At 38.7% G+C, this 16,967-nt stretch overlaps 1 protein-coding gene across 1 annotated transcript; it reads right to left on the bottom strand.

Moving 5' to 3' along the window:
- Positions 1-680: 680 nt before the first annotated feature.
- ttll10 (tubulin tyrosine ligase like 10) lies at positions 681-16,337 on the bottom strand. The gene is made up of 13 exons (XM_014471300.2): positions 15,879-16,337; positions 10,500-10,593; positions 9,011-9,286; positions 8,291-8,441; positions 8,003-8,121; positions 7,755-7,875; positions 7,244-7,347; positions 4,958-5,144; positions 4,562-4,733; positions 3,867-4,007; positions 2,903-3,019; positions 2,734-2,827; positions 681-1,297 (listed from the first exon to the last, which is right to left on the bottom strand). The coding sequence occupies exons 3-13, from the start codon at positions 9,267-9,269 to the stop codon at positions 888-890; spliced, it is 1,875 nt and encodes a 624-aa protein (XP_014326786.1). The 5' UTR covers positions 9,270-9,286; positions 10,500-10,593; positions 15,879-16,337; the 3' UTR covers positions 681-887.
- Between the last annotated feature and the right edge of the window lie 630 nt (positions 16,338-16,967).

Genomic DNA, 16,967 nt, shown 5'->3' with positions numbered 1-16,967 from the left:
GAAAAGATCCAGTTTTAATCCATTGCTCCACAGAACAGAACGTCCAAAACCCTTTGGTTTATTTACAAAGTTGTGTGGAAATTGGAGTGGACTTTTCTTTTTGTTTTTTTGTCAGTGTTGGTATACTTCTTGCCTGAAGTTCAGGCAGGAAACCCTTCAGTGTTTATTATGTGTCTTTTCCTGGTAACTAAACCTCTGTGGTTGCTGCCACCAAGTCTTGCTACATGACTTTGGTGGTCAGCTAGGGGCTTTGGTCAACCGCCTCCTCGACGACAGTCATTAACAGCTTCCTCTTTTAGTAATGCCTAGGTGGTGGAGGCACCTTCCTCTTAAACTTGTGAAGTATATTTCCAGCTGCATCTCTTGATACATTCAGGGCCTTTTCTATCTATTTTATTATCTTTTAGTGTAAAACAGTGAGCTCTTCTCTAACTGTTTGGGCAATTAACCTGACTCAGCCATATTTCTACAACATCTAAGACAGTAGTCCAGGTACTTACAGTTTTCTATCTCAAACACACTTCATGCAACTTCATGCAACTTGGCTGATTGCATCAGGTTTACCTAAGACACCACTGGGTTTAGTAATGTTACACTGCAAAGTCAAATTTCTTTTACGTCATGTTTGATACATACATTTTTATAACAGCTGAAGGTAACAAAGTTTCTTGACTCTGCTATAAAATGGCACTACGTGCCTGGAAAATACATAATAGACTGCCTTCCTGTGCAGAGGAAGACAATAAGAATAGACAATGTTGTGGAAGAGAAAGGCAGTCTTTATTGTCAACCAAAACCGTTTGAGTTTTTATCAGAAGGCCTGCAGACAGAACTGAAGTCACCTGGATTGTAAACGATGACAGAAACATGGGGATCTTTCTCTTCTGCTAAGCCTTTGGTTGCTTCCCATCATCTTCGGCTTTCAAACGACCCTCAGCAGAATTGCATTTGCTCAGCTTCTGTCTGACTCCCGGTACTGCGGTCTTCCTCCTGACAGCCTTCTGGCATCCACCTACTGACCCTGCGTTTTGATAAAGAGGTAACGTTTCTGTCTCAGTGACTTCAGTCAGAGGATCCTCCTGTGGTGCAACATTCCCTTTTGTGATCTCTGTCCTGGTCTTGTGCTGTCTGGGCTTCCTGTTGTTTTTAGCTTTCTGGTAGAACTCACTACTATCGGTCCTCTTGTTGTCGACATGTCCTAAGACACCGCAATACAGCAGTACAAAGTCCTGTTGATTGACTAAAGGAAGGATTTGCTGCCTGAGACGACACTTGTTGAACAGCTCCAGAGCTAAATCTAGGCAGAAAAAGCAGTAGAGGAAATGTTTAGATCTTTTAGCAAACATAAGTGCCAAGAATGAGAAATCCAGCTCATGCATAATGAGTGAATGTGCTTTGAAATATGCTGTGTGAAGAAAGTTGAACCTGAATTTAAAGATCATTGAAATGATACTGGCTAGTCATTTTGTGGCTGAAGTAAAAAAACAAAACAAAACATGTGAAAGTGAGACTTTTGTTAACTGTATGTCATTTTGTGAGTCTTAAAAACAATCCTTATCAATTTAAAATAGCACAATCAAAACCTGAAGCAGAAACGTTTCAGTCAGTCTCAAAACGTTTGGCAGTTTGAAGTGCTAATTTATGGAAACATAATATGAGTAAGCAGTGGGTAGAGATAAAATCAGAAACCAAGACTGGTTACGTTATATCTCAATTGTTAAAAAATGCTGAAGTACAGGGACATGTTTAGTCAGGAGAGATACTCATTAACGTCCACAATGTGATTTTAAAAACCCTGGAGGCAAAACATGTCTTTTACCAGTGTTTCTGCTAAATGTTAAGAATTATTTTAAAAAAACAGATTCTAAAAGCAAAGTCTTAGAAGGATTTGAAGATCTGCCCCTTTATTACTTCTTCAGCTGCATTTGCTCAGCTTTCTTTTCATGTATGATTTCTAGTTGTGCTTTAGGAAGTCCAGTATTATTATTCGTGGAAAAACCAGACGCTCCAAAACCCAGGCAAAAATAACCGTCTGTTGAAAGGGGTGATCCTAAAAGTTGTCAAGACAACTTTCAGCTGAGATGGATTAAATGTATGTTTACAAAATTAAAATCCAAACAACTTGCTATGTTACCCACTAGCAACTCTGCCACAAAAACAAAGCATCTAATAAGGTTTTGCTCGAAAAGATTAGTTGGCTAAAGTCTGTAGGTGTCAAAGTTATTTAATTCATTTGTGATTGAATTCAAGTCACATTCTTAAAAAAAACACCAGAATCCATTGATGACATTCTATGTAACTTGTTTATGTGTTGTCAAGTAAACTAACTTAAATTCAAGTTGTTTTTCCATCCATGTACAGCAAGCCTTAAAATTAAATGATAGTAATCTCAAAAATGTCTTTAAACAGGACTCTAAAAGTCCAAAAAGTATTCATTTCAACTTCTTTTAATCTGAACAAATATGTATATCTTTCAGCTAGTATGCCATAAAGGAAGGCTGTGAAACAAACACTTCCCAGAGGGGAGAATTGGGTCTTAAATAGAAATAGACACTCAAGTTAACGTAGCACAAACCTGTAGCTAAGTAGAGGACCATGAAACAACACTTAAAGAACATTGGGGAGGTTTCACACTTAAGTGACTTAAGCAATTAAGCAGTAACACATATCATACCCGCAACTATAAAAAAACAACAACTTGTGCTCAAAGTTTGCAGCATGTGCTAAACTGACCCAGTGCTTCTCCAACAGTGCGGGGTATCACCTCCTTCAGCACCTCGCAGTTTCTGTGTAAGGCTGGATTACAGTTCATTTCCAGAAGCCACACCTGGAAGTGTCACATGAAGACATAATTTACCAGCATATTAATATCCAGCTCTGCCTCAGAAGTTTAAAAATCCACCTTGAAGTCCTCGTCGATCATGAAGTCGCAGCCAATCAAGTCAAAGAATCCAGGGCGGCAGTCTAACTTGGTCTTGACGGCAAAGAAGCACTGGGTCATGATCTGTTGCATGCGCTTCTGATATATGAACAGAAAAAAATATATATCCATAAGTTAATCCGTACTTTCTCATGGCTTAGGGTCAGTGTATGTTTCAGAATCTACTCATTGGCCAAGCTCGTGCGCACAAACAACAAATTTGACAAATCTGCCAGCACTGGGTAATCACAGTGGATCATCCAGCAGGACAATAGTCAAAAATATATAATCAAATGACAGAATTAGTTTAGTCACGCCAGACGTTTTCTAATATTTTCCTTACAGTAAAATATTATGCCACTGCTATAAAAAAAATAATTTGTTTCAAGGAATGTACCATCCTTGTCTCAACGTGTCAACGTCGTACAGATTTCATGTTCTACCTCTCTAACAAAACTAAACATTTTATCTCTCAAAGACGGATGAGTTCCTTTAGTGCTCTCTTTAAATAATCTGATGCATTAGTGAGTTTGGGCACATTTTAATATGTCATAATACCCATGATGCAGATACTCGGTGCGGTTATGACGTCTTTAAAAAATAAAAGTCAAACTCGCATCTAGATTTATAACTGAGATGCATCAGCAGGTTTCTGAAGAAAACACAAAGGTAGTGGCTAAGTTTGCAGACCATAAAAGATGCCACAATCAAGGTTTAGAGTTCTATTTAACAAAGCTAACGCTAAAAAAACCCGGCTTATTACAATGCATGTCAGTATGGAGAAAAACAACCTGTAATATTTCCTTTTTAGCCATAAGTTGATGACTCTTCATACATAAATGAGCTCATGTAAAACTAACCACATTCTCAATTAGCTACCAGTGCCAACTACCACTTCTGTGCTGGTAATTGGTCCCTGAGAGCTACAGCACACCACAGACCTCACCGCAAAGGCTCCCAGCACCCAGTCCCTGGGCAGGCCCTTGGCAACCTGAAACCTTTCGTTGACGTAGGTGTTGAAGCTCTCCATAGACCATACAGTGTCCTCCTTGAGCAGGCTGTACAAAGGGTTTCTCTTCTGCATGTACTGGAGACGAACAGCAGGGGGAGAAGAGACACACAAAACACAAAAGTGTAGGCAGCAACTCTTTTTAAAGCCTTTGAATGACTCAGTATTGTGGAGATGCATGACTCTTTTTTTGTTTCAGCTCAGCTACGACACTGGGCAGAAACTTGAATGTAAAAAGCAGAAGGAAAACAAAGCAACAAGGTTTATTGCCGGATGAACAATTTCAGCTGTGTTGTACAGCAAGTCGTACTGGAGATCAGTACTGTATACCTCTGTTAACCACTCGACAAAAATGTTCTTCAAAGTTATTTCATATTTTCCAGATTTCAGACAGAAAGCCAAGTCAACTCTGCTCGTATTTTTTGAAATGCTTTGCTTTGGAAGTACCCAACAAGACGTTTAAGACTTAGGTGTGAATTGAGTTGGGTTAGGTTTAATGATAGAGTAGGATTGGTGTTAGGTATGTACTGGTAATGGTTACGTTTAGGGTAAGAAATGAATGAAAAATGAATGAAGGTCAATTCAAAGTCCCTGTGAAGTTAGAAAGACACACTATGTGTGTGTTTGTTTACCTGGTTGGTGAGATGAGCAGAGAGGTTTTTGGATCTGGGATCGTAGACGTCACACGTCAGTCGGACATACCCATGACGAAAGAAGACCATGTAGGGCGCAGTGGAGGCAATGAGAAGGTAAGAGCGCACATCAAACTTTCTGCCGTTTAGTAGAAGGGGTTTCTGGATGTAACTGGGAGAAAAAAAAATACAAAAAAAAACTATTTTAAAAGCCACTTTGCTAAGAAAAAGAAATGTAACTTTCTAAAAATAAAGTATGTTAGATATATTGACATGTATTTAAATATAGTTTTTAGTTGTATGACCATGGCTGGAAGTAGAGAAAGGGATTAGGGTCAATCCTTCTACTTGTAAGGATAATTTGTTTTACACCTTGACAGTCGGGCGTTCACCTACCGCTGGACAATGTGAGCCTGAATCGGGCGGAGAGGCATCTTACGCTCAGCCTGGTACTCCTCCATCTTCTGTAGCTTCAGTCTGAATTCGGCCACCTCCTGCTGGTTCTTCAGGAGGAAGATTCCTTTGCCCCGGTTCAGGCCCGTGGGCTTACAGATCCACATGCTGCTCTCTGCGTTCTCCAAGTCTGCCACCACAAACATAGCCACATCAATTACACGTCGACCTGCTATTAAAACAGTTTGTTCTTCTGTTGTGCAGGAGCAGGCATGTCAAGGTAATTGTTTATTATATTTTGTCCTGGAGCTGTTTCAGTTGCTCCTGTAACTATATAAGCTTGGCACCGAATGAAACCTCTCTAGTTTTGCAGTCAAACATGAAGAATTAGTCAAAGTCAAGCCTTTACAGGTACAAGACATGTAAAGTTATTACTGTTTTAAAAAATACTTTTGTGCTCCAAAATAAATACACAAAACACAAATCTGATGAGAATGGTAATCAGGTAAACCAGGAGTGGAAAGGAGTGGAACATTCCTTTCCGGAAGTTGTAATTGTTAATGCTTCTTACATTTTACTGCTGTTTTGTGACACTTATTGCTGGCTTTTACTCTAAGGGCAAAATTACACACTCTGCATGTGAGAGCTAAATCTGTTTGTGAGTTAGTACATTTCTAGATTTGAATCTCGTCACAAAGATAATCTAAAGATCGACAGACGATGTCTTTGACTGCATTGCTTGCCATGCATGTTTAAGCCGCATGCATAACCGTATACCAAGGACAAGAATCTGTCTTTCCACATCATTTTCGATAAATTGAATTTAACATCATTCAATTTGTCACAACATCTGTTATGTGCATTTGATGTTTTCTACTCTTGCTTTTCATTTTCAGTCAAAAACAAGAGAATGCTTACTTAAATACCGTACTTACTATATAAGTAAGTTTCAATTCAGCTTACTTGTACAGCGCCAATTCACAACACGTCATCTCAAGGCACTTCACAGAAAAAGTTAATGAAAATCACATTCATGCTTCGTATCAAACAAGGCAACAAGTTTAGTTCATTATTCAGATTAGTTTAAAAGTTTCTATCTAAAGGAATGCACCAAATTGTATCAACAAGATTCCTTCCTTATCGTTTTTGTCAGTATGCGATGCAATAACTTTGAGAGCAAAGATTTGAAATTACGTTGCAAGCATTGAGAACTGTTTCTGAATTTACTTAATTACTTATAACTTTATAATGAACCACTTTCAGAGGGGATTTTCAGGGTCTCTGTTTCCAGCAGCCAATTTCTTCCCATTCTTTCAGCTGCGTTTATGACAAATACAAGAGGTTACAGCTTAATAGACTTCTTCTTCTATGTGTCCATTTACTCTTGCTTACTCATATTCCTAGTTTTCTTAGGCATACACAGCACAGAACATGAAAGAGCAAGGCAGGCTGAAGTAATGGGTTTTAGGACATCTGCACAATACTTTACTTTGGAAATGTACAAATGCTAAGCATATGCACACTGAAAAATTTCTTTTTAATGGACAATAGTAGCTCACAACTACCTGCAAGCCTTTTTTTGTTTATTTCACAGTACAGAACCTGAGACTTGTGTCGAGAGTGTAAACTGGTTTACATCTTTAACATTTCTAGTTTGACTTTGTTCTTTTCATGTTTTATTCTTCTCTCGTCTATCCTATGAACCCATCCTTCAGCTAGAGATCTAAACCAGCTGTTTGAGACCTTCTCCTGTTTGCTCAGTGATAGCTGTGTTTGACTAACCTGTACTCCACTTAGCACAATGTGTTTGTGATGAACCAATCAATCTAGATCTAGTCATTTTTATCTCCAAGTCCCAGCACAACATCAACTGTGTTTTTCTTTTTATCATTATAAGTTAGGAAAGACCTTCATCTGCTTCTCATAGCTTTGTTCAGAACGGCAGCAGTGCTGCGTTCAGGATCTTCTTGTTTGTGTCTCAGCCCTGCCCTCTGCTGACTCATCTCCATGGCAGCAGCATGCTACCCTAGTGATTTTATCAGTGCCTCATGGGAGGTGAAGTGCATTATTTTCCAACGTTTTCAACCCCTTGATCAAACACTCACCTAGGCAACTGTTGTCCTAACACCATCCAGAACAAACTTCTTTTCATTGTCATGCTCACAAGCAGTTATGTATGATTAATCTTTGCCATATGAAGCCAGCAAACGTGGGGTATATCCAGTTTAACCGGTGAATAGTTGTCGTTGCAGCGGGACGTTAGTTTGATGTACACAGGATGTGTTTTACCTGTTTCACCCTCCGGTGGGGCGTTGCGGGAAAAGAAATCTTCCCTCTCTTCCTTCACATCCATGCGGAACGTTGTAGGAATGAACTCCTCCATTTTCAGCCTCCTGTAAGGGACATGTTTTTATTTTTTTACATATAAAAGCCTGAAAGTGTGTCATGTACTCGGTCAGATCCCTTTAATCCGATAACCGTAAATAAAATCTCAGCCAATCCATTGCCCACAGAAGTCACTTAGCTAGAAAAAAACAAAACAAAAAAAGAAAGTCCACTTGTGAGTATTTTAATCTCGGTATAAATCCAGCTGTTACCTGAAAGGTTCAGGGTCTTAGCTTGGGGTGTTTTCACACCTAGTAGTCTGGTAGACTCAGTACGATTGGGGACCAAAATTTGCAACAGTTATTACATTTTCAGCTGGCGCGTTTCGCTTTCACACAGCACTTTGTCAAACAATCCAAACCCTTTGAAAAGCCTGTTCCCCCGGATGAAAGGGAAAACTGGCTGTTTGGTTTACCTGTGTCCGTCTTTGTATTTGATTTTGCTGCTTATTCTCTCAAATTCCCGCAGGCTGGTGAGGAGGCCGATTTTAGTGGTGAGAATCATGTTGTTGGGTATCTGGAACACCAAGTGTCTACCTAGAAACAAAACGTGTGAATTTATCATTTCAGTAACGTGTGTGTTTTTGTTTATCGGCTGTCTTTTTGTTTTGTTTTGTACAGTTTAAACTGAGAGTTCATCTTGTATTGTTTAACTCTACAGCACCTTGCTTGAAGCGGCTGTAGTTAATTTGAGATTTGGTCTCGCACCACTTGAGCCTGAAATCTTCCCTTTGCTTGTTATAAATTCTCTTCCATCCTCTCCTCTCGCAGTAGCTGCACACTCTGTGAGAAATCAGCCACATACATAGAAGCAAACAAAAAACCAGTGGTAAGAGCGGAGAATGAGTCAAAACCTTTCCTCTGTTGCAGTAAAACAAATGACTTTGTGACTTTATAAGAGGCTTTCATGTTAAATAGGATAATATTTCTGTGTTTCACATCTCTTGCTCACATTTCAGCCCCATTGGTTCCTCCAAAGAAGTAGAATGGCCCAAGTCCACGAGGCTCCTCTATCTTGATGTCTTTGTAATGTCCTTTGTTAGAGCAGGGCGTCGGGCCCCTTGGTTTGGACCTTTGGAAGCTGTCCTCCACTTTGGATCCATCTGATGTTTTAAAACATTTTAATATTGCATATTTCAACAAATACACATCATGCCTTGTAACAGCATGACTGCAAGTTTTTCACATTTTATCACATCACAACAACCTTAATTATTATTATTTTTTTTTTTTTTTTAGTTTTTCAATTCAAATCTGAAAAAAAGTGGTGAGCAGCTGCATTCTTTCTTCCCACATGTTGACTGTGGAGGAGCTGCAGAAATTCAAAGGTCTGGAAGATTTGTTAAAAGGACAAGAAGGAGCAAATCTGGGTTTTATGGAAGAGTCCCAGGAAGAATGCAGTTGTTAAGCTGGTCAGAGCTGATCCACTGCAAAAACACAGAGTCTTATCAAGTACATTTGTTCTAGTTTCTAGTGTAAATATCTTACACTTGAAATAAGGCCGAACTATCTTACAAGTGAATTTTCAGAAAGATACATGAGCTTGTTTTAAGTCAATAATGCCTTAATAAAGGCAATAAACCAGTAAGACGTCCAGATAAATACTCAATGTGTTGACAGAATATCAAACTATTTGTATAACGGCTTGCTCTGCTCTCACACGTACACACACCTGTCTGTCCACATGGTCTCTTCTGCTTGACAGAGAAGTGTGAATGTTTCCTTCCCTCCTCCCGAGTCAAAGCCCCCTCCCTGAGGGCACACTCCAACCCTTCTGATGTCATTTCCTGTGAGTCCGAGCAGTCAGGTGACACAGATTGTCCTGTTGTTGGCTCCTCCTTCTTTCCATAAAAAATCTGCTTGTTTTCCTTTGCCAGTGTGTCTTCACTGTACATTTCTTGGCAGCACTCAGATGTTATGGGCTCTTGCATAAGCACTAATCGACCTTCTGTAATGTTAAAATCGCACAGTTCAATATATTTTATTGGGTTCCCATGTAAATAAAAACAACACAAAGAAATGCATAGTTGTGCATTGGAGGTAAATTGATTGAGGCTTCTTGGTTGTTTTGTTTTTAGACTGAGATTTTTGTCCGTGTTCTCAGGAATAGCTGAATCAAATGGGTGTATTCTCTCCATTTAAACTATTAAATGACAATTAGTTGACTTCATATTTTTCTCTACTGCTGTTCTCAGAAGTCACTCATGGGCTGGCGTGTGGTTAGACGTGTCACCTTCTTGGAAGAAGCCACCAGCTGAGCCTGTCAATACCTTCATGTTTTCTTACTAGAGATGATTCACTTTGTCATGTTTTTCTGTTTTTAGGCTGACCTGGACTTTTTAATCTCATACTTTTTAATCTTAAGAGTTTATCAGTCTTGCTTTCTTCTTAAATATATTCACAGAAGGACATGCTGCTCCCTTTGTCTGCTTACTGATTTTCTTTTTGCCAGGCTTTACTGGACATTTCTTACTTCTATTTCAACAGAGTCAATCCTTTTCACTGTCGCCACATGAATGCATGTATGACTGACTGCTGCACAGTTAGCATCTCTATGCAATTAGCTGATCTTAGGTGGGAAAACTTTCCGTTTGCCAATTAATTGGATTTGAGTGCATAATAACTCAATTGAATGCATATCATTGAATTAGAATCTGTGTTTTTGAATTAATTAAACTGATATAAATGGATCTTAAAATGGACATTGTCTCAAGCTTTTTATGTCTTTAGAGAGCCTTGAAATGTTCAAAATTAAACCTTGTCCTATTTTGTCCTTTCTGCACAGCTCTATGCCAGACGTCATGTTCACTAACCCTGTATCAAGCTTTTTTATTTAAAACATTTATAGTTATTTTTCTGGTTCACAATTATGTAGAATCCCAATAATCACAATAAAAACCATGAATCTTGCTTATATGTTGACATCTATGTTGTCAGAGAGAGAAGTGTCATATTTTGAAAAAAAAAAAATGAAATCATAAAATTAGACTGACAAGTCATGATAGAATTAATTACTACATACTGGGGTTTTACATTTAATTAACTCACATTTAAAGCAACTTTAAACATAGAATAAAATAGCAGAAGTTTCACAAATTTAAATCAAAAGTATTCTTAGAGATAACAGGCATATTCCGACCAGCAGCACTGAGTTTACATACCTGTAACTCCATGACTAATACGACTTGAAGGCAGAGTTTATGGAAACCTTTCTAAGCCGATTCTTCTGCATCCACCTCCACTCTTATTGACCAACTGCAAAACAAAAAATAAGAGAAACAACAAACTTTGCAGGAAATCATATTTGAGATCTGCAGTTTTACCCTCCAAAGGAAGCTAACCTGGAGGGCTAATGTCAACAAGAGCAGTTACCGGCTTTATGGGTCTCTTAGCAACAGTTGCCATTTGTAGAATGAATATTACAACAACAACAACCTCTGAAGACAAACTCACAACTCATGTTTAATGTATTCCTTGCATACCCCCCGTCTAAGCTTAGCTTCATTCAATATTTATCTCCAGTAAGCCTTTTCTCTGTGAACCGTTTGGTAAACTTAGAGGAGAGTGTCGGTCAAAACAGGTATTATATGCTGATCCAGAGGGTTAAATAGCATTTTAACCTGCTCTTTAACACACAGTGTGCATTATCTCATAAAACTGGAATGTGTATATGCCATAGATATGTGTGTGTAAATATGTATATATGTTCATTAATAAGAAACTAATTAAAACATAACTCATAAACACATCAGAATCAGTTGCATCTATTAAGTTCAACATTAGTTTGTGCTGATGACTCAGTTGATGATATTGTTAATCAACCTCTACTGACAAATTCAGAGCCAAGGTATGCAGTTGAGCAACATAGCATTTGTCTGCTTGCAAGGCAAATCCACTAATTACCTTCTGTCTCTGTGATTTGACTCAGGAGGAAACACCCAGGTCCAAATACCGTTGGAAATTATGAATAATCCCTTCCCTTCCCCACAAAAGCACAATAATTGACAGGAGGCGGGCGCCTCCAAGGCCCAAAACCATATAATTATGCATCCAGTGTGAAAAAGTCATGCATCAATTTTAGGTCCACGTTGTTGAGAACGTTTTGTGGATTTTAAATTTACTCAGGACAAAACAAGTCAAATTGTATGATTTTTTTTTACTTACTTACTTTTTTTTTTAAGAATTAGCAAGTTGTAGGATGACAAGCACAAATATGCTACTTTTTAGTACTGCAACTAATAAATAATTTTCCCCAAAGCGTCATTTTAGAAAAAAAGGTGAGTATGACGCAAGGCAAATCTTAAAGGGATGTGCTGCAGTTTTTAAGTTCTGTTAAGTTAATGAACTTCAGTCTAGAAAAACATTGATGTAAATACTATTTTGTGAATTCTAGAATGGTGCCACTCTGAGTGGCAGCAGTAGCTCTGTTACCCTCATTCAGGTTTTAATTTTTGAAACTTTCATTCCAGCGTTTTTGGCGGCACAAAAAGCTTTTTTCGACAACCGTCCCTTCTGGGCCTGAATGCTGTGCAGCTGGATTGTTTTTTTTGCCAATGGCTTTTACACTATGCGCTTTTGTTATGATGCGTAACCGTGGCAACAACAAGGTGGTTTACAACATGGAGCAGTTGATTAACATGAAATAATATCACAACATGAAACCAGAAATCCCAGAGTAGTTGAAAAGGAAGCATCGCGGATGCAGAGCAGGAGCAAACAGGAGACAGAGAGAACGAGAAAGTTCAAACTGTCTCTTTCTAACACACGGATCTGAACATTTACAACTCAAACATCCTCATTTTGTCCTCAGTCCACAGCGTAGAGGCGCATATTTTAAATTACCTTTTGTGAAACACAATCTTGTCATTTTTGATGCATGTGTATTATAGGAAATCAGGTGTCACTTTTAAAGAGTCACCATTTCACTTCTGTTTTTAAGCTTTAAAATGAAGAAAAGAAAAAAAAAACTGCAAAAAGGGGGATGATACCTTTTTTTCTGCTTCGCACATCGGCTAAACGGAAAAAACCATCACATTTTACAGTTTTAGAGTGCTGTTGGGTTTTAAAGTGCCTTTAGCTGTGCCTGGATTTCAGTTTATTTCAGTTATTATTATTCTTTTAAATTTGTTTGCATTATGTAATGAAATGTCTTGTGCTGGAGTCTAGATGCAGAACCACAGTTATTAGAGGCAGACCTGCCATGTTCCTGTTTAGCAGAGCTTTGTGTGGAGCCAGTGTCAGCCACACCTTGATAAAGAGCCGCCATCTGATAGACACACCGTGCAAAGTGCTGCGTAGGTGGACAAAGAGAACAGGCTTGTTTTACAGCCCCGTCGACCTTGTGCTTCAACATATGCCAGCAGTCTGTGTGCATTTGTCTGGGTTAGGAAACGATATCAGAATAAACAACACCATTATGTGTTCATCTCTGTTATTTTCCGTCAGGTTTGATGAGCTTAATGGCTTTAACTTAATTGAAAATATGTAAGGCATCATTTAGAAAGGATTTTTAAATTCTATTTCCCATAGATGACTTTACAGACTCCAGCTTATCAAAGCAACCCATTACTGTTGTAGTTCTTTAACTCACTTCAAATAATTCAACCACATCAAACAGATTCAGCAACAACTTCTAGAGGGTGAAAATGTTGGTTTTCTCAGACACATTGATTATTATATGAAAACTAGGTGCGTACGGGTGTGTGTTTCAGTCCGTCTGTCTCGGGGCGGTTACACTATAAGTTGTGTGTGTGTGTGTGTGTGTGTGTGTGCGTGCGCGTGTGTGTGTGTGTGTGTGTGTGCGTGTGTCTGCGTGTGTGTGCGTGTGTGTGCGTGTGTGTGCGTGTGTGTGTGTGTGTGTGCGTGTGTGTGTGTGTGTGTGTGTGCGTGCGTGTGTGTGTGTGTGTATTTGGAGATTCGCCCATTCTCATGTCATCTCAACTGCCTGCTACTAGGAAGTGCTCAGCAATTACCGGGATGCAGCCTGCAGCAATGGTGTCCCTGCTCAACCTATTATTTGGAGGGATTCTCCTTGTGGAGGTGTTATATTGGAAGACATGGAGTTGAGTTACGCTGTAAAGAAAAGTCTGTCTCAGTAGGGCCTCACTTTCCCCTCCTATTCATGATTTCCTTATAGAATTTCACTGGGTAGAGGGTATGAGGCCCATTCTAATGGAGAGAGGGGGTCAGTTTGTTCCCAGGGTATGCATACGCTTATTTCATCTTGTAAAAAAGTATCACTGACACAGCGACATTGTGCAAATGTTTTCCCTATATATGTTTATCTTGACAGTTAGCCTTTTTGTGGGTCAAAAATTCCTGAAATGTATTTATGTAAGTCTCTCCAATGGCTTTACCCTACTTCTTGGACTGAGCTTGTTTTCTAGATATGGCATACCCAGTTGGTTAAGCGTCTGAACTGATGTCATCGAATAAATTAGCTGCACCCTGTAGAGCTATGAAAAGACATATGAATCATAGCCAGATGGAAAAAGACACAGTTTACATCAGGAGACACTGGTAATTAACTAGGGCAAATATAACCAAGAGAAGGAAACACTCTAGTTTTAGCATAGCCTCAGGATGCACCAATTAAAGTGTGTGTGCGCTGAAATCTCTGGACTCTCTGCAGATCAGATCAGACGGCGGCTTCGGAGCAGTTCAGAGCTGGGTCAGCACTTGAACATTTTGCAAACATGAACTTTGAAGAATTGTTTGCCATGTTGCTCAAGTGAGTCTAACTTACATACTTTGCGACACATTCGAAAGAAAAGTCGGCATTTTCAAAGGAAACATTAAAAATTAAAATAAATCCCTGTACATTAAATTCAAGTGCATCATTATAGGTGAGAAAATAATATACAAAAATGCTACTGTAGAAATGCAAGATTTTTTTGGTTTATGATAGAAAACTAAATCAATCAATGACCATTTGGGTGTCACTGTTTCTTAATTTAGGGATTTTACATTCTGTAATGAATCACCAATTTTGATCCAGCAAAGTTGCATCTGACTCATTCCAACACAACCTGGAACCATCCTTTCATTCTGATGATCTGGGTCATGTGTCGGGTTTGACTACACCGTGTGCTAAAGTTGAACACGCTGTACCACATTTTCAAGACGTTGTTAATGAAAAGCAACATAACCGTTAATAAACATTTCATGAATCTTTCTAAATGTAGGCCCTATATACAGTATTATCGTTAAGTACATTGTTGAGATAAAACAACATAATGTAACTGGTGTGGAGTTATACCAAACCTCAGCTAAAAGATTTCTGCACCCACTGGAAGATTGATTAAAGGAACAGATTGATTAAAGGAACAGATTGATTAAAGGAACAATGCACAATTCACATATTTTGAAGTGGAGATATTCTCAGCATTTGATCATCAGTATTTCTCTCAGCATCTTTACATTAACAAACTTATTCGTTTCTGCAAATCAGAGTTATTAGGTTTAAACTGTGACCAACATAAAAAATTACCATTAGGTTTGCATTACTTACATAGGGATCTGTAGCTTTCTACAGCCTAAAAAAAGACTACACTGAACTACTAAAAAATGGTAAATGTTACACACATTTGATAATTAAACATCTGATAGGCAATATAAAAAATCAGTATAATAGCCTCTGGCTGTATGGGTCAAAAGGTCAAAACCCCAGTGTAAAACTGAATTTTTCATATAAATTTTAAAATAGATATTGTACAAAAGAAACATGTCAACAGGTCATATTAGTCATGTTCAAATAAATAATTAAACTGAAAGTGGCGGCATTGCTTTTAGTTAAATCAATTGAAACATGTCACACGTTTGATCAGACAGTTAAAAGTGAAACAGGTTGAGCCAGTAAACTGGTCTACATAAACTAAACTGAAAGAAAAAGCTTAAACCACAATGACCACCTGGATAAGGATAATGCAGAACCAGTTCTGTGTTTCAAATTAAATGACTTTGAAATTTAAGCCAGTTTTTGTTTTTTTTTTGTTTTATAATACCAAGTTTAAACAAAACGTTAAATTTTGCAGTGTACATGGCGTTTATGATTCTGGTTTGATCTGAGCTGTGCTTGCCTGCCACTTTCTTCCACAGTAATGCTCTGAGATACTATCTGACAGAAGAGAAAGTGAAACAGATTTTTTTTTCTTCTTCTTCTTGTAACTGCAGCATAGAGAAGACAACATGTATGAACAAAACAAACTTTACACCTTTGACCTCAAGAGAAACAGACAACCCTACACGTGAAGATGGTTTAGTAAATGTTTTTAATAATTCAGTAAAAGGTTTCATTTTGGCAACTTTTACAGATACAGTTGGCTTAAGTGACACTGCGACTTACTGAGGCCATTGCTTCATTTTGTTTTGCTGTTTACAAGTAGCAGAACGAAGCTGACGAGGTGTCTCAAAAATTTGAATATTAATGTTTTTCTTCTTAGCTTATTTTCAGAATGACATCTACGTCATGGCAAATGTGTATTTATACACGAGTAAATAAATGTAACTAAGATGGGTGTGTGTGTGTGTGTGTTGCTCACTTTAAGTGTACGTCACCACACCTGCAGGAGCCGTTCAAGCCTTTTTGTCGTGTTCCTGTTCTACTCCAGTGGCAACCCAGCTTAGCAGACCGGGCCTCCGTCAATGCAACCGGCAGAATTGCAAAAATCCTGTCTGGTTGCGCTGAACATGCACAGGCCGGTGCAGGAATCCTCCACAGGCTGTCCGCCAGCCAGGAATGCAAACCGTCGACGTCACCGGAGCAGACAGCAACAGAGGCTAACAGTGTGTGCTGCTTTGGACGCCGACATGCTGCAGCTTCACGTGTTTTCTTATTTTAATGGGAATAAATATGATGCAACGTTTTTGAGAGATCATGACCGAATTTCTGAAATGAAAACATCGAGACAACATTTTTGCTTTAAAAAAGATTTTAAAATATTGTTGAGCAGCACCTCAAAAATATGAGCTGTTAACCTTTTAGCATTAACAATGTCCTGTTTTGGCCTTTTGAATTCAGTTTGTGCAAATCTGACATTCTATTTCAAATGGATTAAGTGCAGAATTTGAAATTCACTAATGCTTTAAAAGTTCACAAATTATTATTATTATTATTACTTATTCATAATGACAATGATTCGGATATTTAAGAGTAAATAACTACATAATATTATTAATTCATTCTAAATACGTGCATGCATTCATACCTGAGCAAATTTAAATTTAAAACTTTATTCCTGATAATAAATGCTGCAGATGTCACTCAAAAGATAATGAAGTAATGCAGCAAGAAGGTCCTGGGTTCGATTCCCGGGTTCCCAGGGTTTTTCTGCATGGAGTTTGCATGTTCTCCCTGTGCATGCGTGGGTTCTCTCTGGGTACTCCGGCTTCCTCCCACAGTCCAAAAACATGACTGTTAGGTTAAATGGTCTTTCTAAATTCTCCATAGGTGTGTGTGTGTGTGTGTGTGTGCGTGTACATGTGTGTGTGTCCTGTCTGTCTCTGTGTTGCCCTGCGACAGGCTGGCGACCTGTCCAGGGTGACCCGCCTCTCGCCCGGAACGTTAGCTGGAGATAGGCACCAGCACCTCCTGACCTCATTGGGGACAAGGGTGTAAAATGGATGGATGC

This window comes from Xiphophorus maculatus, chromosome 1 (genome assembly GCF_002775205.1).
Source record: "Xiphophorus maculatus strain JP 163 A chromosome 1, X_maculatus-5.0-male, whole genome shotgun sequence".
Lineage (NCBI taxonomy): Eukaryota > Metazoa > Chordata > Actinopteri > Cyprinodontiformes > Poeciliidae > Xiphophorus > Xiphophorus maculatus.
This window is presented reverse-complemented; position numbering and strand designations above follow the sequence as displayed.